Genomic DNA, 26,116 nt, shown 5'->3' on the forward strand with positions numbered 1-26,116 from the left:
ACTTGTATATCAGAATCTTCCAGGAATATAATTAAACCCAGCACACAATGATCAAGTCTTGCTGCAGGTATAGAGCACAAGTGAACAGAAGATTGGGAAGTTCAAACAGAGACTTAGGTCTTCAATAGATTCCAATTCTACTACTTACGGAAAGATCCAACTCACCAAATTACCAAGGCCAATATCATTAAGAACACCTTGATATTTTGTGCCTGCTCTTTGTTTGTAGCACATGGTTTTGGTTATTAAATGTATAAAATAGGTAGCTACTCTAAAAAGCAATGCTTTCACTTTGGTGCTAGGTTATCTTCCAAACAAAATAAATACAAAATCCCATGAATGGAGTTGGGCCAGTGAGGAAACACACAAGCAAACACGAAAAGCACAGGCATTAAGCATACTCTACACTTTGAGTTGTTTGGCTACTTAGTTACCTTCCATTTTGCATTCATTTCTCTTTTCATATAATTGTTATAGGGGCTATGTCAAAAATATCAGTTCACCAAATGATGTGTTCTATTTCTTTGTCATCACAAGACCATCTAAACATCCATTTTGGTAAAACATCTCTAACACATTTACTGTAAGTGTTAAACTGGTACTTTCCCTACATTCAATTCAAAGTGGATGAGACCCACAGTAGTAATTCATTATAGCAAGTATCACTGTAAGGAAGGTTTCCCTAATTATTTCACACTAATTAACTCATACAGTAAAAGGTTCCATTTTAGTCACCTTGATACACATAGCTATTTGGGATAGTAAATTCTGCCATATTTTATTTTAAAAGTAAAAATGTCATTGGATATAGTCCTTTTTTCCCCCCACAGTGCTTTAATATTGTCAGTTGGTAAAACATAGCAGGAAAAAAAAAAGTTTATTTTTTCAAATTCCTTACCACTGATAGCTCAATTGCTATTTACTATTTTTTTCTACACTGAACTTCATTAATTAAATGCTGTTCCAATATTTAGCTTCTCATTGTTATAGGCAGAGACACAGACTGCATAAATGGAAACCTAACAGAGCCAACATTAGCCTTGCTAATTTTTTTTTTTACCCTACATGCTAAATATGTACTGAATTTTCTCTTTACTACTTTAATAGCTCATATATTAATTTTGTAGTGCTTTTTAAGAGCTGTATAGTCCTAAGTATTTAATCCTGGGATCATTTTTATCTTTGAATAACAGTCATCACCCCCCCCCACTTCTATTATAATAACTGTCATGTTTCCATGGAAACTGTGGAGAAAGAATGAAATGGTAAAACATCTCCATTTTAGGTCTAAGTTGACAGTGTGATTTTTATTAGGAGACTCAATTATTCAGACAGGTAAGAATATAGAGAGTGGTTTCATAAATTATATAGAATCTTTGATAGATGATCTTGATCCCTGACCTTTTATAAATAAGAAATTATGTTTCTAGCTAAAGGAACTTAACCCTTTCTGTTGAGAATTAGTTATTTGGTGGTGAGATTTGGGGGAGTTTTTTTCTTCTTCTTCTTTACATTTTATTGTTTTGCTTGACTTACTGTTACCATGTAAAATGAAATAAGCAAAAATTAAAATATTCTTTACAAAGAACTAGTTATTTGTTATACTCTTGATAAATATATTTTAATCTTTACTAAATATCACTAAACCCATACAGCTAGGTTTTAGATACACATTTACAATTAAAATATTCGTTAATGCACATAAGAGGATTTAGAGACTTCTTATAATTATAAAATCTCTTTGGGGCTTTGTCCACAGTATTGATTACTTCCCACATTTTGCTGCTCTAAAAAAACCATAAATTAAAAAGAAGCAACCAATTTTAACTTAAATATAAGTTAACTGCTATGTGAATCACTAAAGGGATCCAGAGGAAACCGGTTATAATGCTTGCTTCTAGCAAGGAAGATTTACCTCTTGCTCTGTATATATTTTAAATTATTTGATTTTTTAAAAAGTATAGGTGTTATTTATTTAAAGAGAAATGCAGTCTCCTGAAATAAAGATTCTAGCTGATAAAAAGTCATGGATTTAAAAGAGGCTTTAAGTAGTTGAGTAAAATGTTAGGATTTTACTGTGTGGCTTTTCACAGAGAAAACAGAGACAATTTATTTTTGCTTCTCTCACAATAGAAATAAGGGACAGTTTATAAAGTAGGAAATTTTTCCTTAATATTTACTCTATGAAGATGGAGAAATGGACCAATGACTGAGAAAATGGATGCCCTTTGAAATTGCTAGCAATCACCCTTAGCTTTTGGTGCTTCCCACTAAAGAATTACAGGTCAAAGACAAGAAACATTGAAGTTCATTACAACAACAAAATTAAGATCTTGGCAAAAACAGAAATAAATAGAAACACAAGTGACATGGATATAAAGCTTCTGTCCCAACCATCTGATAGGGAAGTTGCTTAGGTAAAAAAATTTTTTAAATCGATGGTTTATTATGTTTTCTAAAACTCACAATGTGGTCTCAGTCTCTTTAAAACCTAAAATAAGAAATAAATTTCTAATGCAAATTAAGTTTGACATCCAAACAAATACATAATATCTTTTCCTTTTATATAAATATTGAATGTCTTGGTGAGCCACCAACTCTATGAAGTATTTATTGGTGTCTGGAAATTTTTTTTAAAGTTTAATTGGTATTATAAGCTAAGTTCTCATCTTTGACTTCCTCCTAAAATAATAAAAAGTCCTGCTGAGATATGAACATAGATAAAAAGCTTGATGTGAAAATCATTCTTAAGGAATTATACATCTTGTTTCTAACTTAATGTGCTACTCTCTTAGAATAAGATGGGAACGGTGCAAGATTACATAGAGCATGTTGTGAGTTAAATAATGTGCTTATTACAACAATCATGCCCTTACTTTTTCTACTAAAAAAGATCTAGAAGCAAAGAGACCCAGTAGCAGTCACCACTCTTCCTTAGCACCATTTCTGGCTAAGAGGAACCATGGTTCCTTGAGAAATGGCTGATTTCAGGTTCAGGGGAGGAAATACACACAGAGAACCTGGGACATCTTGTTCAGAAAGCAAGGGAGCTCTTGGCAACTGAGGGATTGTGTTAAGAGGAAACGAGGAGCCAACATGATTCACTGAATGTATAAAAATCTACGCTTTCATAATAATACAAAAAATGATTTAAAAACCCACCTCCATTTGTCACTAAGAGGTAACTACGGCACCAATTACTTACTCTGGAAATTGGTGATTAATGGGAAAGAATAAAAAGTATTCATCCTGTCTTGAATGAACAGTTTGAGGGTAAACAGTCTATCAGATTCTTAATTGATGATGGAGAGTATTTAGAGAAGAATTCCAGTTAATAGACATTGAAAGAATGATGGAATAGGATAAGATCATATTAAAAGCCTAATGAGATAGTTGATTCAGGCAGTGATCATTATTGGTATCAAAACATTTAACAAAAGGTGGGAAACATTACAACAAAAGGATCAGGCTATCACCTCCTTATCCACTGTTTCAATTTCAACTAGCTGAAAGTGGAAATGTGCCTGGTAAGGTCCTATTTGCCTTCTGTTATAACGCAATATTGAAGTACACTGAACCTTCTATGAAGTTTTCTTACCACAAAAAGTTGATTATAAATCTAATCAATCCTTTAGGTTTGATGATCCTTTACAACAAATACAGAGGATACAAAGATACAAGGTGGATGACACCATTTACAAACAATAAGACAAACCTGAAACAGGGGAGCTGCATCAGGACAACTGATTCATTTCTTGAACAACCTAATAGGGCTATTAAAGAGGTTCTTCTAGATCAAAGGAGACTTAAGAGGCATAACCAATATGCAATGGATGAGATGTATTTTGATCCCAAGTCAAACAAATAAACCATTAAAAAGAGATTTTTCAGAAAATTCAGGAAAATTGAATAATGCCTAGATGTTCTTTTTGTTAGGTGCAATGAAATAATACCACTTGCAGTGACATGGATAGACCTAGAGATTGTCATACTGAGTGAAGAAAGTCAGACAAAGACAAATATCATATGATATCACTTATATGTGGAATCAAAAAAAATGGTACAAATGAACTTATTTATAAACACAGAAACAGAGTCACAGATATAGAAAACAAACTTATGGTTACCAAGGGGGAAAGGGAGGGAGGAATAAATTGGGAGATTGGGATTGATATCTACACACTACTATATATAAAATAGATAACTAATAAGGACCTACTTTATAGCAGGGAACTCTACTCAATACTCTGTAATGACCTATATGGGAAAAGAATCTAAAAAAGAGTGGAGGGCTTCCCTGGTGGCGCAGTGGTTGACAGTTTGCTTGCCGATGTAGGGGACACAGGTTCGTGCCCCGGTCCGGGAAGATCCCACATGCCGTGGAGTGGCTGGGTCCGTGAGCCATGGCCGCTGAGCCTGCGCGTCCGGAGCCTGTGCTCCGCAACGGGAGAGGCCACAGCGGTGAGAGGCCCGCGTACCGCAAAATAAATAAATAAAAAATAAATAAATAAATAAATAAATAAATAAATAAATAAATAAAATAAAAAAGAGTGGAGATTTTATATATATATATATATGATTCACTTTGTTGTACAGCAGAAACTAACAGAACATTGTAAATCAGCTACACTCCAATAAAAATTATATATATATATATATTCTGATTTAATAGAATATATTTAAATTTCCAGATTTTCTGCAGTTTGGGTTGTTTTGATTACTTGAACATTTTAATTAACTTGTATTTATTTTATAAAAGTTACATGGAAAAATTATTAATTTTCAAAAAAATAGAATGAAGTACTGAAAGTAAATAAGGCTTTGTTTTATACTTCAGAAAAGCGTGAGTTCTTGCTGATACTCCTGGTCCTCACTATCATTAGTATCCACACAACAAAACTAGTTTGGACTATTTGAACTTTCTAGTTGTTAAGATTTTTCATAAGCAGGGGCTACACACACACACACACACACATATATATATATATATATATATATATATATATTTTTTTTTTTTTTTTTTTTTTTTTTTTTTTTTTTTGCGGTACGCGGGCCTCTCACCATTGTGGCCTCTCCCGTTGCAGAGCACAGGCTCCGGACGCGCAGGCTCAGCGGCCATGGCTCACGGGCCCACCCGCTCCGCGGCATGTGGGATCTTCCCGGACCGGGGCACGAACCCGTGTCCCCTGCATCGGCAGGCGGACTTTCAACCACTGCGCCACCAGGGAAGCCCTATACTATATATTTTATAGCAAACAGATACGGTCTATGTCTTTAACAAATGCAGAGGTAAACCCATATTGATAAGCATCTATGGTGATTACAGGATTATTAAAGCTTTCAAATTCTGAAGAGGTAGCTTCAGAATGTAAATGAGAACACTCATTAAATAGGTGGCTCTAAAAAGCTGACAAGCAGTCCCCAAACCTAGGGTAAGTTTATTTTTTGCTTTTGTTGAATCTATAAACATTGACTTCAAATATAACCTGATCAGGGTCACTCTTTTGAAATGCAGGTGAAGGCTTGTGAACAATTAATATTGATAAGTGGCAAATGGAAATCAGTCTACCAGGACCTGAGGGGTTTGGGAGAATGACTGAAATTCTTCATCTTATTCAGCCTCTCCAGTCACAGATATATACCTCCAGGGGGAGAGAGGGAGAACTGCTAAGGATAAAGGAAGTTTTAAACTATACTTTATCAAAACGTTGTTAGCAACCACATCTTACAGCATTATAGAGAACAGAATCCTTAGATATTTACAAACAAATCTACACAAGCTAAATGCTCCCTTGGCTCAAAACATTCCTGTAGTTTTCTTTATACAGAAGAATGTTTTGGTAAAAATAGTTAAAATCCTTAGGCTGATATTGATGCCCCTTCTAAGTGCTCATATAGAATTCCATACTTCCCCTCATTAAATAACACCGCCATCAACAATATAATTGCTGCATTTATTAGATTTTAAGTTTCTCAAGAAGAGAACATATCTGTTTTGTATTCTCTTTGCTTAGTACATGGCTGTCATATTTCAACTTAAAAAAACATTGACAATTTTTCACAATAATGATGTACTGTCCTTTGATATGGAAATGACTACACAGACATTTGTTTTGCATATTGATAGATGTGTCCCTTGCCCCTCTCACTTTCTTTTGTCTTATCCTTGAATTCAACTGCATGCATTTTAAGGTACTTAGTTGACCAAGAGGGTGTAATTTGTAGCCACAAGGTAAGTCTAACTATTCAATGCACACAATAAAAAAACATATATTTTTTAAAAGTAAAATGAAAGTACAATGAATACTACAACTGAATTGGGAGGGAGGCATTTATATTGATTTATTAGTTTCCAAATCTTTTTGGCTACAGATACATTTTTCATCATAGCCATCCTTTACACACACACACACACACAAACACACACACACACACACACACACACACACACGGGAAAAAACTAACAAATCAATACTACTACGTATGATGCACCTGAAATAATAAAAATGTTGGTCACGATACACTACATGAACTTTACGATCCCTAGTGGTTTGTAACCCACAGTTTGAACAACACTCTAAAGGTTTATTCTTTTATAATAATCCCAGCAGTCTACTATCTTAAATTTTTTTTTTTTTTTTTCCTGTACGTGGGCCTCTCACTGTTGTGGCCTCTCCCGTTGCGGAGCACAGGCTCTGGACATGCAGGCTCAGCGGCCATGGCTCACGGGCCTAGCCACTCCGCGGCATGTGGGATCTTCCCAGACCGGGGCACGAACCCATGTCCCCTGCATCGGCAGGCGGACTCCCAACCACTGCGCCACCAGGGAAGCCCTATCTTAAATTATTATTCTCCTTGGAGTCTTTTTAATAATCCCAGATCCTATGTACTCCCCAATTCTTGCTAACTTTCTTGCACAGAAATTTCAACATTTTCTGCATTTCAAATGTTGAGGTTGTACAGATGCCAACATCTCATCAATTGACATGGCTATGTCTCTCTAATTATTTCTGGCTCTTTCAGTTAATCAGCAAGGAGTCAAATTGACCCGGGTCGGGCTCTTGAAAGCACATGGGGAATAGTAATCATGTCAATAGGCAGCAGGATGACAATACAGCATTGCGTGGGCAGAATCCATTGTTTGTGATTACCACAAAGGTGGAATTTAAAGAATGTCGTGCCCTTTATTTCTATAAGTTAACGAAACCATGTTGACAGAACTTGTAATGTAAAAATGCTACTATTTGGAGGAACTGTCAAATCTGTGACTTCTAGTCCTCTAAAGCACTTCATTTTTGCCTGCAGCACATTGTTCTCTTTTGTAGTGCATTCAATTTCACAATATACACTTGTATTTTATTACCAATGTAATATCAGTCCTCTATTATAGACGTTAGTTTCACCTAAAATCTGTTTTTGTGTTTTCTATCTTAATACAACGCCATGTTTTACCAGTACAACCCAAGGGGTTATATGAATAGAAAGAAAATTCATTGCATTATACACAAAGTAATTACATTTGAGACTATTATAGTGACTCAGCATCTAATGTGAAAAATGTCAGTCAACGATGTGTGGAACAAACTGAGACTGTGTATCTTCCCAGCTTTGGCAAATTTACTAACTCCAACATCTCAAAACAACAACAAAGTTTTAGCATCCTGGTGAGCCAGATTCTCCCAATGAATTCATTGTCCCATTACACTTAAAATTCTGCTTCTTTGAAGGAGAAGAATTTTTTAAAATCTTGAGTATTAGGGAGAAATGTAGAAATCTTAATTGAATGTGGATAAATTATTTTGTATAATTTGTATCCTAGCAACTGAATTAAATTTTGGTCAACACTGCGCTTCTGGAACTCAGTCTTGTCTGATGCCAACTGTGACACTTTTATCACATCTAAACTTTTCTCCTAGAAGTGAAAGTATAGGAAAGTAAGGCTCATTTTCAACATCAGATTAAATTCTGTACTCTGATACTAATAAAATTTTAGTGTCCCCTCTCCTCCACAGTTTTGTATTTATTTGTCTTCTCTTTATACCAATGGTTCTCAACCAGGGGAGATCTTGTCCTCCCTCCACACCCTAATTCCCCTAGAAAATATTTGTCAACGTCTACTGACATTTTTGATTGTCATGATTTGAGTGGTGGGTGTATGGTACTGGCATCTACTGGTGTAATCTAATGGGAAATAAATATTTGGTCTTTGTCCCTGTTCCTGGCACAGAGCTCCTAAAACCCTTGTAATCCCTGAAGTGATAAATGCCTCTTTGGCATGCTAATGGGATGACTGGTGGCTGGGGGTCCCTAGATAGTTTCAGGATGGGGGCTGGGCACCAGAGAGAGCAAGGCATGGTCAGAGGGTTGGAACTTTCAGCTCCACCCCCAACCTGTGGACAGGGGTAAGGAATTGAAGGTTGTCTTCAATCACAGGGGTCAATTATTTAATCGACTGTGCCAACATAATGAAATCTGTCTTCATAATAAAAACCTCTAAATAATGGGATTAGGAGACCTTCAGAATTTTGCTCATATATGGTCCTAGTACATGTCATCACTCAAAAAAGCACCATTGGTCATTTGGTCTGTTATAAAGGTGTCATCTCTTCAACGGTCTTTTTTATCTCAAGGCAACATTTTGTATCCCATTTGAAATGAAGAATTGTTATACAGACTAAAGCATATTCTTCCTCATTAATTTAATTGTACGTGTAATATAATAAAGTTAAGAGGCTTAAGAGGAAAAACCATGAGCCCCATCCAGAGGAGTGTCCAAAATTAATCTCCTTACCAGCATGGTGAGCAAGGGACCTTGATTTGGAAGAACAAAGTCATTTTCAGTAAAATGTATGTTTTACTAAATTTTTATATTTTGACAAGCAAGTTTTACTAGCACAATAAGCACACTGTGCTTAAAAAAATAAAGCAGAGCCATTTTAACAAAAAACTTAGAAAAACTGATGGGGAATATCACCCTATGAGTCATACCTACCAAGTCCTTAAACGGAAAGAGATCTTAATCATTTTAGGAAGCTGCTTTATCCCCTTTGTAAGGATATTAGGATCATTATTATGCAATACGCTCAATCAGTAACTTACCTAGGTTGTCTAAAACGTTTGAACAGTTTCTGAATATTAGAGTAATAGGCTGGTTTCCTGAAGTAATTAATACAGTTTATAAAGTTGACTAGTGTTTGCAATTCACGCATTGGAGGAAACTGGTGTGATACACACAAATGTCTGTGAGCAACAGCCATGCTTGACTTTTATGATACCTCATCTTTCTCAAATAACAATTTAAAGACATAAATTAACATGGTGTATTATGTTCACTGTATCAAAATGATTTATGCTGCCATTTTAATTCATTATTTAAAAATTATTTCTTTCTAAAAGGATTCATGGGGGAAATGTTGGTATAACATTTCCAGTTTCAAAGGCACTCTATAATTTTCTAATGGCATTTTGTTGAAAGATAGCATGGCTTATTATCATATCTAAATGTCACATTGGCAAGAGAAAATTGTATGTATAATGATGAAAATGGAAACTGCTCTGTTTCTAAAGGCTAATTTATTGAACTACTAAGAGTTATCAAAACATACTTCAAGCAAAACTGCATGATTTTTAAGTATTTTGAATAAAGTAAGCACTAACAATAATACTTTCAGATTCTGAGAGGAAAGAAATATAACTTAGTGACTTTTATTAAAATAGAGATCCACAAAGTATTCCAGGATCCTTAAGGGTGTTTTCTATTGACAGTCACAAAGATGTCTTCATTATCAATTTAGAAAACAGCAAAGGTGAAAATATTGTTCATATAAAAGGGAGTTATGTTTCTAAAAGAATGGCTTGTTAACTTCCACATTCTAAGCATTTGAACTAGAAAGGATTTCAAAATGATCATTTTTACAGATTAGAAAACAGGTCCAGAGGTGGTAGGCTCCAGACCTTAAGTTTAAGGTCACATGGAGAAGTTGATGTCATTGCTCTGAGCAATTTGAACTAGAAAGGATTTCAAAATGATTTTTACAGATTAGAAAACAGGTCCAGAGGTGGTAGGCTCCAGACCTTATGCTTAAGATCACATGGAGAAGTTGATGTCATTGCTCTGACTAAGGCCCAGGTCTCCCAACTCCAAGGAAATATTCCTCTTGCTATGTGAGCATGACTTTGCCAGAAGGACCTCTTTCAGCACTGAGCATCCGCCTTGCTCTCACTAGGTTCATAGGTTTTCTCTCTAGAATGGCCCAATCTTGAATGTAAAGCAGGATTAGAATTATGCTATATGCTATCTTCACTCCTGTGAGAGAGACTCCCTTCACTGAAGAAGAAAAGGTATTTTAGCCACATATTATTATTTTTCCATTGAAATTACTGAGAACACAAGGGATCTATTACTAATAATACTAATAGATACTATTCTTTTTGCTTTTTAAAGGTACGATATCACCACAGGCTCTAGAACATAACAAAACCTAACAAAAAGACACATGCACTGGATTGCTCTCTTTTCTATGGAAGTTTGGGGCTCTGGAAAAGCTGACCTTATCGCCACACAGGACTAAAATATCCTTAGGATTTAAAGAGCCCTTGATGTTTTGAAAGTAATTTCCAATTGTTGCTACCTAATATGACAACAGTGGAAAAGAATCATCCTTCCTTTTCAGAAGAAGACAGAGTCAATAATCAAATGGCTTGTCTGCATCCACCAAGCAAGTAAGCAGCACTAGATTTTCAATTATCTTTAGTCCTCTGCTCTGTCAATTAGAAAAGGTTGCATGCAAGGACATACTCAGATCCACCTTTATAAAGTCTTGCTACTTAGGGAGTCTTAAAGATAAGTGCAATGGAGAAGAAATTAGCAAATGACCTTTGAGAGTTTTAAAATTTTTAATGAAACAAATAAAAATACTTCTACCCAAGACCAAGTAGTTTTAGCCCGAAGATCATTTTTTTAAAAAAATCAGTCTCACTGCCCTTGAAAGAAAAACTTTACTTTGATGCTCTCTGTAGTCACAAGTCACACTAAAGTCTTAATCTGCTAGCATTGGTGGCCTTAGAAACTCTTCTATACTTCTTCCCAGCCTGATTACATGTACTAGAATTTGAAAAGCAAACAGCTCTTGCACAGCTGAAAGCCAACTTACTAGTTCAGGGCGAACTGCTGCAAGTTTTTCAAGTCTCCTATACTTTGCCCTGCCATAAAATGGACAACAATTTTTATTGCCCAGAGAATGGGATTGTCTTCTGACTATTCAACCTGAGAAGTGGTCAGCAAGTTCTAATTCTGGTTTGAGGGCTATTTCATACCATGCTTAGTGTTCTTTCCATTTAATTGGCATACAGTTCCCAGTTTGAGGCAGGATATTACTCACTTGAATTCTTTCCATAGGGGGAAAAACAATTTTCCAGGCTCATTTCCCTGAGAATTGCTTAGATCAAAACCAAGTTGGTTGAAGTAAGTTGTTGATAAGATTGTGGGAATACTATGATCTTTACTCTAAAATGCTTGGCAGAAAAACACTAATAAGAAAGGCCAAAATTTCAAAGTCAGGGTGTTCAAAAGAGCAACCCCATGTGCATTTGATTGTGCATTTAAAATCTCATGTTAGTTAGATGCTAGACGACCCTGGAGCATTTGGGAAGATGTTACCAAACAATGCATCCCTTTTCTGATTTGCATAGCCTCATGTATTTTGAGGTGCCTTTGATGAGTGAATTTTCAAAGGTCGGAGCAACATAGGTAGTTCCCTCTGCAAGTCAAAGAGCACAGAGCAACCGTCAGATAACCGTTTGATTATCTCTGGTAATCAAATGTAACGAGAGAACACCAATGCTGTCACATTGTGTCAAACAACAAAGCTGGCACCAAAAGTAATCCTGAAAATATCAGACTAAAATGTTCCTTTGCAAATAGCCTTGTAAACAGAGGGGAGCTTTAAATCAGTGAGGACTAATTATAGAAATAGTAATAAACTATTTATTTGGACTACATCAAAAGGGCCAAAAGAGTGGCCCATATGCAGGCAATATTCTTTATAGTTCTAGAGTCGGGAGAAGTGAGCGGTGCTTCGCTGGTTCAGCAGCAATAAGTCAGAGTCAACCCTGGTGCATCTAAATGTTTTGTGCATCACTCTTTTCCTGGGTGATGATGCTACAGGTCCTGCTTTGTAGACTTAGCCTTACTTCTGGCTTTTTACCATAGTTTCATCTTTCTTGTTTACTTTTAACTTTTCTTTTTGTATTATGTGCATCTGCGATGAGAGTCCCTTTTCTGGGTCGAGGCGGAGAATAAGTGAACATTTTGCACTGAGGTACATGGTGAGGGGAGTAGGCCAGGCCAAAAATGGTGATTCCGAGGGGGGTTTGCCTATTAGTGCCTTGTTGTTCAGTGCTGCTTTTTCCTCTCTGTGCTCGGGGGAAGGCTCATGTTATCTCTGGAGAAGGAACTTATATGCAAATTTATGCTATGATGTTAGGAAAAAAGGTTTAATTCCTCTTAGGAGAATTTTTAAGTTTTATATTTCTTTAGAGAGAGGACAATATTTAGACCTAAAGAAATACTACATAATGTGAGACAGAAAAGTGAAAACCTTCTTAACTAAGAAATCACTTCCATGGACATTTAGGTTGCTTCCATGTCCTGGCAGAATGGAAAAGGAGGATGTGGTACATATATACAATGGAATATTACTCAGCTATAAAAAAGAATGAAATAATGCCATTTGCAGCAACACGGATGGACCTAGAGATTGACATACTGAGTGAAGTAAGTCAGAGAGAGAAAGACAAATGTCATATGATACCGCTTATATGTGGAATCTCAAAAAATGGAACAAATGAACCTATTTACAAAAAAGGAATAGCATCACAGATGTAGAAAACAAACTTATGGTTACCAAGGGGGAAAGGGAGGGAGGGATAAATTGGGAGATTGGGACTGACATATACACACTACTACGTACAAAATAGATAACTAATAAGAACCTACTGCACAGCACAGCAAATGCTACTCAATACTCTATAATGACCTATATAGGAAAAGAGTCTAAAAAAGAGCGGATATATGTATATGTATAACTGATTCACTCTGCTGTACAGCAGAAACTAACACAATATTGTAAATCAACTATATTCCAATAAAAATGAATTTAAAAAATTAAAAAATTAACTGCACAAAGTGGTATAACCTTTACCCAGGGATATGGTCTGACTTCTTTGAAGTTCAGCTTTTGTCTATGAAACTTAAAAGGACCTGAGACCCTCTTGCTTAAACTCCCTCAATCTTATACTCTCTCCTTCTTTACTGGATTTAACATGTTCATCTCTCTCTCAATACTGATGATCCATAATCATCCACTACACATTTCTGGCTATTTTCCTTGAAATTTCTTCTAATTCTGTATAAGTTTATTGACTCTTACTTCTTCAAATCAGATTCATTTTCAATACATTTAGGGGACTTGATCCCTACCACTCCATCCTAAGATGAAAATGAACCAGTGGTTTGATAAATTCAATTGCCACTTGTTAATTAACACACTAGAACTCTCAACAACATACAATATCACTGTCTCCTCCTCCATTCTTGAAACACACTCCGTTTTTGTCTTCTGTGATGCCGTCTGGTTTTCCTTCTACTCTCTTCTCTCGTTTTCAGTCTTTGGCTGTGGATGTTTTTGTGTGAAATCCTTTCCTTTTCCCTGATTTTTACATGCTAAAGTTCCTCAAGAATCAATCCTCAGTGCCATACTCCTTTCATACACTGCTTTCTCTCTCATCCACATCTTTAATTACCACTTACCATCTAAATTCTCATTATTCTCACATAAATACCAACCTCTTCTCTGAGTTCCAGACCTGCCTAACCATGTCTCAAAATCACCTCATATTTAACCTGAGCAAAAATCAAGTCATGATTATTCCACTCTCCAAATCTGGCAACCATCCCTCTGTCTTCGTGAATGCTACTGCCTGCCGCTGATTTCCAGACCAAACATCCTTGCATCATCCCTGACCTTTCTCCCCTTCATCACCAATATCTATTTCCTTAAGGAGACCTATTGGCTTTGCCACCTAACTAGCTCCCAAATGCTTTTCTCTACTCACACTGCTCTCGTTCTAGTCCCGTGTCTACCATCAGCTTTTACCAGGAAAATATTCTGGTGGTTCTCCTTGCTTTCACTTTTTCACTCCTCCAATCAGAGGAAAGAGTGTTTAATTATAAACCAACTCATCTCATTTGCTAGCTTACAAGCCTGAAGTGCTTTCTTTAAATCCTTAACATCTGATCTCCATCTTGTATATTCTAAGTCCCAGCCATATTGGTACCTTGGTTCCTTGAATATGTAATGTTGTCTCCTATCTTGGGGGCTTTGTACATGTACTTTTGTTTGTCTGCCTAGAATGCTATCTACACTTCCTTACCCAACTAATACCATCTAATTCTTTCCCAGTCCGTTCCAGCTAATTCTTCAAAATTCAGCTCAAATATAGTTAAAATGTTACTTCCTCAGGGAAATCTTCGCAGAATAATTAATGTGTCTCTCTCTCCTCCACTGGACCACAGGTACCATGAAGGCAAGGAGCATATCTGTTTTATTCATTGCTTTATATGTAGCATTTTGTAGGCACACAGAAAATATTTGTTAAATATATGAATGTATATGACAAATTGAATGAACATGAATGATGCTGTTACATCATGGGCTGCCGGATCATTGCAGGAAGTCTTTAAAGCTATCTATCTATCTATCTATCAACCTACCTACCTACCTATCTACCAAGTAATGTAGATTAAAAAACATGACCACACTCAGAGATTTACAGAGATTTTGCCGTAAGAAAGAGTTCCTAATGGAAAACAATATAAGAATCATCAACTTAGATCATAAATAAATGCACTGATGAATCCATATTCATATAGCTGTTAGAGCTTCTCAACTGAAGGGCTTAGATATGAATCCCTTCAGCCTTCAGAGCAGCAGGATAGAATCTAGGGCAGCTGAGCCAATTGGTACCATATTCTATACCCATTTTCTATGAGTGTCATGACATAAAATAATTTGAAAAATGCTGTTAGATGGGAACAATTTAGAGGTTTTTTTTTTGTTGTTTGGTGTTTTTTTTTTTTTTTGAAAAAGTGGTCAGGAATTACTTTCAAAAGCACGGTAAATTGAATCAACAAGGGTACAAATTGAATCAGTCTGAAATACTAGGCTCCACTCATTGTGTTATCAGGTCCTCACCAAAATGATGTTTAAAAAGTATACATAATTGTACCATAAGTGTTTATAATATGATGGGTGCTAAACTGAAAAAAGCAGGATATAAAGTTGTAAATGACTATAAGTATAATTTTAAAACACAAAGATAGTTAATAGCAGTTGTACTTGATTTGTTTAGACTGTGATTTTTATTTTTTAATTCTATATCACTGTATTATTTCTATTAAAGTGAAAATATAAAACGTTTTAATTAAAAATAAACATCATTATAAATAAAACACTGACTTTAATTTGTTGTTTTGTTTTTCCGCTCTATATGACCCTAATCTCGGAATATAGCTGTGGTATATGTAAATCACCTTATTGGAGAGCCACCTTTATATTAAAAATTCCTATGATTATAATAAATATAAATATAGTATATTTCAACTTAACTTGCTAATATATATAGGTTTTTTTATTCAGAAAAAGAGATGTTTTGCCTATAACTGCTGAGTACAATATTCAACAATAAGAATGAAATGATACTATAACTTGAAAATATTTCATTTAAGAAGTACTCTGTATTCATATATCAGAAGTACTTAGAATGAAATAGAACATCTTCATTTTTCTATTTGATTTTCTGGATGGTTATTTATTTATTTATTTTACAAGACAAGGTGTAAATATGGAGATAGGTCTCTCTACCAAAACAGTACTTTATCATACTAAGTATCATAATTTATTCTTAGAAGTAAATATTGAAAATAATCATGGAATTACACATCAGGCTCCCTACTAAACTGCAAGATCCTTACTATTAGAAAATATGTTTTCTATTTGCTATGCACACTGTAAAATACAACGCCTGACTCATCATGAGTAAATTTCTAAATATTTATTAAATGAATGAATACACAATCTCTAAGGAAAATAATGTGTACGTTTCATCATATATGCTTTCTGCTCTAAATAAGGTTTAATGAGCCTTACCTTCCATCTAAGGTTGTCTCTTCTAATGTCTTTGTGGTTATAACTTCATATTTTAAAAAGAGAAGTCCTTAGTGGATAATTAGCAACAATCAAGAGAAGCTTAAACATGTCATAAAGGTAAAGTTTCTGTCACGAATAGTTTTCTTTGTAGGAAATATATCTCGTGAGACAAGCTAAGGGCACATATCCTGCAGCAGAGCAGTTTTGAGAACCATTTCACTGGGATATTTCTTTCAAGTCAATCTTCTTGGACCAGCCATCCAAACCGAAGGCTTGGTATGGTTTCTCTGAAAGGGATGGTCTGTTTTCTGCCATTGAAGCCTGGTTGTGCTAATAGCTAATAAGTTTCTTATGATTGAGTTTCTAAATGTCTCAACTGAATCGATTTTTAAAGTCAGTCCTACTTTTTTCTTTTTACTGCAAATAGGCATAGTAAATGAGGCAATACCAACAATAACTTCACGTGCATAAATAATATGATCATTATAGTTGGGTTTTAAAAAATATTAATCTTATCTTTAGTGGATTTTGCAAAATCAAGGGGACTTTGAAAAATAAAGCTCACACAGTGGAGCCAAATCATGACTTCAATTCTAAATGGTACAGAATTTGCGATCTGTATAGAAATTTAGAGGCATTAACAAAATTACCCAGGGAATTTAGATTAGAGGCCATTCCTGGATTTCCTGCAATGCTGGCAAAACTTATAAGTTCCTTAAATACAAAGTGAAGGCATAATGTACTTAAGGGGAAGAAATCCAACACAGAGAAAAGAGTGCTAACACAAATAGATGTTTAAATGTGTTAGTTCAACTAAAAAGTTTTCCCTGGGGAATAGTTTACAGTTTACCTACTCTGGGTGATAGGATACCTAATTAAAAAGATGCTTTCAACTTCAGAAATCTTCAGATGTTAATTATTTATTAGAAAGCTATAAAATGCTAACAGTGTAAAAAGCATCACAACACCTGCTCCAGTATTTACTTATTTATTTAGCTATTTTGAGGAATAAAGTTTACATTATCAATCTCTCTGGAATTTAGATCAATGATCCTAGACTTTTTTTAATCAAGTTATTCCCATTTTCTAAATAATAATCAATATTAAGGTATGTGGGTTATGTACTCATTTGGATTTAGTATTAATTGAATAGAAAAATTCAAACTAATTTATCCTAGTTGATTTATATTCAAGTATAAATATAATGGCTAATTTGTAATCTATTAAATTTAATAGTTCAAATAACAATACTTAGATGTAGGTCATCATTTCATTGCCCGTTTTGTTCTTTAATCACAATTGAACTTTCTTTTAACTAAATGTTTCTATTTTTATAAAATTGATATTTATGGATATTTTCCAGTCTAGGTTTAATTTTACAACACTCTACTAAATTGAGACTAGTTTGCCTACATAAGATTAAAGACTCCTTGCCCAGATAAAATTAGTTTACATAATACATGTGCAATAATTGTGTAAAAATCAAACCATCTAGCAAACGCATTAGGGTATATTTCCAATGATTACTTCTACAAACAACACCATCCACTTTTATAGCCCTTTATAATTTACCAAGTATTTTTACATATCACCATTAATTAAATCACAAAAATAATATTTCATAGATAAGATAATGATACTGAGAGACAGCTGTTAAGACATGACCAAAATCACTTGGTTGGAAATGACAGAGCCCGGAACAGAACTCGAGGCTTCTGGTCCTCATTCAGAGTCATGTTTTTCATACTGATGGATTCTCTTCCAATGTGAAGAACTGTTGCCACACCTATCTTCTAAATTGTCTGAATCTGAATTTCAGTGTATTTGTTTTACTTCCTACCTTTAGTTGAAGCATGTGCAAGTGAATCCATAAATGCCCAGAATTCATGAGATACACACACAGTTTAACCTTTGTAAGGCCAACAGTACACTGAGAAGGATATAACTAATTCATAATTGCTTTCCTGCCACTGATCAAGTTTAAGCCAGTGACTGGCCTCGACTTTGGGTAGAGTAAATAGGAGTTATACGAAAACTTTCATTAGAGAATCTGTCTAAAGTTTAACAGAGAAACAGAAATAGATCAAAGAATATTTTAGTTTAAAAGACCTTTGACTTTTCCAGTAACTCTACAAATATTTAAATAGTTGCTCAGGTAGATTCTAGACAAATTTTAAAGATTAGCACTAATTGTATATATAAATACACATTTATATAAAGTGGTGTGTGTGTATATGTATATATACAAATATAAATACATATAAAACGACCCATAGTAACCTTAATTGAATATATAAACTCAAGAAAAACTTTGCTGCCATAAATTATAAATATGAGCTTTTATATTGCAAGAAAATGTTCCTCTAGGGATAATGTCTAATAATAAAAAAGTGTTAACTTTTAAAACTGATAAGGTACCTTAAATGGCCCCCCTCTACCATCTCAGGATGACTAGTGTAACTACCAGAAACTAAAGTCTAAACTTAGCATTAATATGTATTTTAACCTAATGTAGAAAATCAGAAAATTAATACCAATCAGCCACAGTACAGGCAATACTGAGGACTGTGTGGAGTTTGATGTTAAAACTGGCTTTGTGTAATTTCCTCCGCAAATCTTAGCAGAGGCACTGCTAGCATTTGACTACAGGATGTAAGTCTGTGTCCCTCCAAGGAACAGAGGAAACAAAAGCAAACTATATACAGAAGAAAATGTGAATATCTTTATACAGCTTTGAAAATAATACAATTTTATCAGTCAAAATGAATAATAGTAATTAGTCAATTAGTTCTAGCCCAAATTTTTAATCTTCATAGGCTCTCAAGGCAAAAGAAATTATTTTATTCCTTTTGTTTTTTAGGTGACTACAAGACCAACCAATCAAATTCTTCCCCTGCACTATCTACTTACTGATATTTGTTGATTTAATCCTTCAGGTATCCTGTATGATATCAAATACTAAATTGGTTTTACTTAAGTTACTTTCTTGGGAGAAAGAGGAGAATTAAATAGATTACACTTTTTTAAAAAAGTAACCTAACAATTTTGCAGAAAAAACCAATCTCAAATTACTTCACATTTTTTGTTTAAAAAAAAGTTAAAGCTTTGTTTTAAAGTAAATTATTCTAGTAGATAAAAAGGTACTTTGTTATACAAAAATGACAATTAATGGCATATGTACTATCTCATATCATTATGATAACTTAGTGTCATTGAAGTTGTGAACTAGAATTCATTTTATGGCAAGACAAGAAAATTCAAACAAAAATTTTACTCTGCCCTTTGGCCTCCTCTCTCCCCTCACTGTGCCTTGTGTATCTGTATTATCCATCGACCAAACCTTCCCCATAGGCAGAAATATCTGCTGAACCAAAAAGAGCAACATTCTCCTAGCGTCAATAAGACAACTCCTTAATGATAACTTTCCTGCTTGAACTCATAAGGGGTCATATGACACTTAGATCTGGATTATGTCAATAATACATCATTTGATGGACAGCCCTCTGTCTCAAATAACTTGTTTAACTGTGCCTTGACTTCTAATAAGCAGAACAGTTCTCAGAGCTTTCTGAGCTGCTCTTCCCAGGTTATAATCCTCAAATTTGACTTGAATAAAATTTTCCACTTCTTTTTTAGATCCACTGATTAATTTTCATCGACAAAGTTCAATGTAAAGCAACGGTGTATTCACGAGAAAATATTTCCAGCGTTATTATTTTTCATACAATTTCACAAGCAACTGGTGAACACAGCCGCAATTCATTCAGAAAGTGTTTTCAGTGGAAGAAATAATGTGTTAACATTCAATTGTTTTACTGGATTTTAAACTAACCATTTTCCCTTGTCCAGATGATCTTCCTCACAAAATTAAGGTTTCATGTTCAAGGAGAGAGGTACTTACTAAGCAAGTATACTATGTAATAATTACCTTGAATAGCTTGCTTATTTTTACTCTTAAGTAGCTACTTTCTTCCTGTCAGAGTGTAGAGCTTTAAGTCCAACAAAATATTTGATCTCATTTCTATTCAAAATTGTTTTTTGAAAATCAAAATTAAGACCCCCCCAAAATTTCACTTACTTTGCTTTAGCTTCTGCATCTTCATATGCTTTATTAGAAACATCATCCAGTCCTCCAATCAAATGCTTGAAAGAGCTGTCGGAGGAAAAACACAGTGATTAGGATAAATCCTCTGCAAAACTGTAACAATGACAACCTAGTCAATGATATACTGAAACAATCTGAAAGGATCTAAATAAAAATGAATTCAAACATTTAATCTAGGTACATTATTAAGAAACTTATGTGATAATGATATAAACTGAGAGCAGGGACTTCTTTTAAAGTGCTGTGAGATTTTACATTTTAATTTTAAACCTCTATAATGTTAATACATGCAAATGGCTTTGTGTGTTGTGAGTATTAAAAAACAAAATAGGCATGAAACATATAGCATGTTTGCTGATTTAAATTTAAATGTTGCTTTATCACTTTTACAAAAAACCTATACAGAGGAACTTGACACTCTGCTGGGGGGCCGGGGGGCTGGCTATAAGGGGACTGGAGTAGCTATTATCTCAGGCCCTTGGGTAATGATCTCATCTGACGGCCAGGGTATCTAGAATGCTGGGCTAAATACACTAAGTATTTCTAATACAAAAAGGGACCATAAGAAAATGACTAGACAGAAAGCCAAGGAATCAAGAATTGTATTCTACAGAGTGTCAAGTTTTCTGTAATGAATTTATTAATGAAGGTCAAATGAATGAATGCAAATGAATGAGCAATAGGCAGCAGTCCTTATAAAATTTTCAAAAATATTATTAATGATAAAATAAATTGATAAATATAACCCCCATGATTGAGATAGTTCAAATATGACTTTGGTTATTGTTCTTTATGTGGTAAAATTCCCCATTTCCCCACAGAATATCTTGGTTATTACTTAGAGAAAGTCTGCTTTTACTGAAACTCCTTAAGGCTAGATGAGTTGATATTGTAAAGTAAAATACAATATTTCTTTTATTATGAATAAAATGATAATATCTGGTTGATTTTCTGTTTTCATAAATAACATGAAATTTAAGCACAGAGAGTTTATTTCTCCAAGATGACAGCTATTTAGTAGCATACCAGAATTACAATCCATATTCTCTGATACCCACTCTTGTCCTTTATAATACTTAGATGTTTTTAATACAACCAAATCCAAACATTGTGAAAAGGCACTGACAGAGAGGAACCAAAGAGCATTCAGTGGTAAAAACCAAAGAACAACAACCACTAAAACTTAGCGTTTCAAACACACTCGAATATATTAATAGATTGTGCTCTTAGACATTTAAAACACACAGTAATTTTGAGAATTCAAATAGTTAATAAAAATTCCTGTCTTCCTCCTAGTATCTACTTAAGTTAAGCAGATCAGTGTATTATCAAAGAATTAGAGAGCAAACTGATAACAAATTTGATAAAGATGGAGATTTTTTTACTTAAGAAAATCTGTTCATCCCACTAGGCTCAGTTAAAACCATGCAGATCACTTTTTGAAAATACAGTTTGAAATTTCTGTTAGTAAAGTATACAAATGGAAGAGCCTACATCTGGCCAATCTGTACAGAGTTTTAAAAGTAGAAACCGTCTAATCACAGCAGTAAGTTTAAAATTAAGGTTAGCTTGATTGGGGGGAGAAAACTTTTTAGACCTGGTAATGAGCTGTTTATATTCCTTTTTTGTTAGTCATATCTTAGTCATATCCATGATTTAAAAAGAATGAACAAAAGAAGTATTTGAAGTGAGACTTTTTCATATGTCTTCTTAAATGCCCTTGGTTTAAAATACAAATTTTCGTGGGATAGGGAGGGTGGGAGGAAGGGAGACGCAAGAGGGAAGAGATATGGGAACATATGTATATATATAACTGATTCATTTTGTTGTAAAGCAGAAACTAACACACCATTGTAAAGCAATTATACTCCAATAAAGATGTTAAAAAAAAAAAGAAAAAGAAAAAAAAATACAAATTTTCTATGGGGTACTAATGATCCAATATTTATGATTTTTTTTTTTTTTACTACTAGATAAAAAAAAAATTAAGGGAAATTATATGTACTTACAAAAGGCCCCTATCTTGATATAAGAGAAAATTATTTTGAAATAAATTCTAACTGAGGAAAACCCTTTTCATTTAATGTGCAATTGAGTTTTTATTATGGAAATATTTTTTAAACTGAGAGAAGAAATTAAAGACTTACTCATAGTCCTCTAACCACAAGTAACTAATAGGAACATCTTTATGGAATTCTTTTTTTTTTCTGCATAGCTTTATCGCTGTTGTTTATAGAGATGTAATCATAAAGTAGCTATGATTTATTATCTTGATTTTTAACTTACTCTTACATCATAAGTGAATACTTTTATTTTTTAAAACTCCATAAGCAATATTTTCACAGCCAAAGTAATAGGTCCTCACATGTATACACATGATAGAATATCTACTTATCCATCTACACACACACACAGACACGAACACACATACACGCTCACATACGCATACAGATGAAGGAGCGGGCATGGCAACTATCTATAAAAACATTTATATCTATACCCTCAATTAGAGATTAAACATATGGAATTTCTTTTTGAAATAAAAACATGCAGAATTATAATCTTGACTTTGGAATTGGAACCATATGTCCTTTACAAATAATCTTTATTTAGAAAGCAATCCTGGCCAAATAATTTTTTGAAACATGAAACAAATGTATTCTGCTAATATTCTGTTTCCTCAAACAATAAGTTAACCAGTATATTTAACTAGCACTTTAAGAAAATGTAGCATTTTCAAGCAGTATTAATAAGTTCCAAATAACTGTGTCTATGTATCTCTGCACTGATCAGTGAATAATTTAGGACATCTTGATAAACATAATTGATGGCATTTCAGAATTTATCACTCCTGGTGCAAGTATGAACTAATTAGTATCTCATTTCTCCCTGTCACAGACACTCTGTAGGAACACCTGCCGTTTGTGTGGACCCACATCAAACAGACTTCTGAGCAAGTATTACTATAGGTATCAGATGCCTTTTAAATATTTACTCAGGTCCTAGGACATTTCTTGACTACTAAAGGAGAAGACTTTGGTGTTTCAATCAGAAGGGGATTATAATAAAAAGTTTTGAAAACATTAACAACGGAATGAGCAGAAACCATACCATTATTTATCAGTTATAACAAATATAGGAGACTAGAGGAAAATCATTAAATTCTCTTTTTAAACAAACTCACAATTCATGTATGAGTTATATTTTAGCACTGTAAAATAAAATAGCCAAGTTCACATATACTCAACATAATTCTGGAATAAATGTAGGGGACATAAATGAGCAAAAGACTTTAATTTAGGGCATTTCAACAGCAAACCTTATTGCAAACACACTAAGCATGAAGCACTCTTCTGCTACTTTTCTTGGGATATAAAATCAAACTTGAACAAGTCTTGACTGAATTTTTTAAGGAGGTGGATAACATGCTATTAGTTGAGTGTATTAAGGTAGAAAGAGAGCAAATGGAAACTCCCTCTTATGCTTAATGCTTATAGTTTAAAAATACTTATAAGGAAGGGGTGGAAAAGGAAGAAGAAAGAAGGAATGACGGAAGGAGAGAAGGATGGATGGAGGAAGGGAGGGCAGAGGAAAGAAGAAAAGAAGGAGGGAGGGAGGGGGGAGAAATGATGACTTTCACATCAAGAATGGCTTTTATAGAAATTTTCCTTAAGTAACATCAGTTAACAGGGCAGCATTTCTCATTCCAGGAAATTTGTCTGTTTTAGAACATTATAGTGATGGTAACTCAGTGGGTAATAATTTCAGTTATTAAGATGTTTTCATTATTAAGCCAAAACATCCTTTTGAAGGGAGCTGATTACTCAGTGGTATGTCTTAAAAGTGTATAATTTTGTTCTTCAGTTGTATTATGATGAGACTTCATCTAGAGAGAAACAGGCTATTATATTATTAGAAAGGCAGTTCAAATATCAGAGATCAGCATTATCATGCTGCTAAAAAACAACAGCTTTTATATTTCACTTTACAGTTTACAAAGCACTTTTTATATTCATAAATCATGAATGCAATAACATAGAGTAGTCAATTTAGTCCTCATGATCTCCTACCCCCTATTAAACTATACTGTTTAGGAATCTTACATAAAAATGTTTAAGATAGAATCTTTCCCAATTCAAAATAGGATGGGAGAAGATCTCAAAACTTATTTAGAACATTTTCTTTATTACATCCTTAAATAAGATGGTAATCTATTCTTAACAGTTAAAGATTATAAGTCAAAATAAGTCAAAAGTAAAATCTTAAATCAGAAAGTATTGTAAATACTTCAATAGTGCTAAGCAAAACATTTGTCAAGCATTATCTGAACTCTTACATAGCTCTTAATTTGACAGTGTATATGATTATAGTCCATTAGACTTTTTTAACATGAATCTTGGATAAATCCTTTAAAATATATTTATTAAAAGAAAATAGAAATTCAGTGTCCAAATTAGTTGGGACAGTTGTTACTTAGCTACGTCCAAGATTTTTGAGGCATCCATCATTATTTTGCTGCTTTTATTGAAAAAATCTATTAATTCACTTTGTGGCTTCAGGTAAAGGCTCTTGTGTTTGTTACATTATTTTTGTTTGATTGTTTTATTTTTAATTAGCAGTCATAATTATTGTGGTTTATACTATCAAGTGACATATGAATGCATTTCTTTAGAGGGAAAATGAGCCCCAAATACAATAAAACCAACCAACTTCTGTAATTTTTCAATTATCCACCCCTCCATCCATCTGTTCATCCAGACACACATGCATATTTATGCAAGGTCTATAATCCATAAAGAACGACTCAAGCTACTGTGGATCATACAAAGAGAATAATATACCCCCTTACGGAATTTACAGCCTTATATTAGAGATGAGAAACAATTATAATACAAGGCAGGAGGTGAAGAATGGTTGAATACTTATCAGAAGGAAGGCTCTAGTATCTATAAAAAGTACGTTATCTACTCAAAATTATATATGATAGTAGTTTCAGAGAAAGCAGTGACAATTTTACGAGCAGTTTTCTTATCAGTATTTTTATTCTGTACATATGTTTATATTTGCAAGCAAAATTACACACATTAGTGTGTAATGTATAATCCAAATTACACATTAATGTGTAACCCAAAACATAATTGATAAAGTGGAAACTTTGGAGAGAAGGGAATAGGCCTTTATCCAGAGAAGGCCTTCCCTGCTCATTTCCCAGGCTTTTTTTCACATTAGCTGGAGTAAACCAGCAGATGCCCAGATTATGTGTTTGTTTTGACCACTCATGCATGGTTGAGTTCTTAGCCAAATATAGGGTGTTGGGTTTGGCATATTCAATAATCTGAAATAAATCCTCTTTTTTTCTATTCCCCTTTGGTCCCAGCCACCTCTCTCTCTTATGAATTATTAAAATTTCTTTTTTTTTTTACTGCCACTCTTGTCCTTATACAGTAGGCAGGGTAATCTTTTAAAAAAGTAAATCAGATCATGTCACTCCTCTATGACCTCTCTGACTGATTTCTTTCCTACTATGCGCCCTCTGACTTTATAACTTTTTTTAAATTACTTAATTCATTTATTTATTTATTTTTGGCTGCGTTGGGTCTTTGTTGCTGCGCGCAGGCTTCCCTCTAGTTGCAGAGAGTGGGGGCTACTCTTCATTGTGGTACGTGGGCTTCTCATTGCGGTGGCCTCTCGTTGAGGAGCACCGGCTCTAGGCGCACGGGCTTCAGTAGCTGTGGCACGTGGGCTCAGTAGTTGTGGCTCGCGGGCTCTAGAGCACAGGTTCAGTAGTTGTGGCGCACGGGTT

At 34.2% G+C, this 26,116-nt stretch overlaps 1 protein-coding gene across 1 annotated transcript in view; it reads right to left on the reverse strand.

The window, feature by feature from the left end:
- PRKG1 (protein kinase cGMP-dependent 1) overlaps positions 1-26,116 on the reverse strand; it is a 1,109,707-nt gene that overhangs the window by 85,047 nt on the left and 998,544 nt on the right. Inside the window, exon 9 of the mRNA XM_060125518.1 lies at positions 20,287-20,361. Coding sequence (XP_059981501.1) covers positions 20,287-20,361 — 75 coding nt within the window. The remainder of the gene's footprint in view (positions 1-20,286; positions 20,362-26,116) is intronic.

Source organism: Lagenorhynchus albirostris, chromosome 16 (genome assembly GCF_949774975.1).
Source record: "Lagenorhynchus albirostris chromosome 16, mLagAlb1.1, whole genome shotgun sequence".
NCBI classification, from domain to species: domain Eukaryota; kingdom Metazoa; phylum Chordata; class Mammalia; order Artiodactyla; family Delphinidae; genus Lagenorhynchus; species Lagenorhynchus albirostris.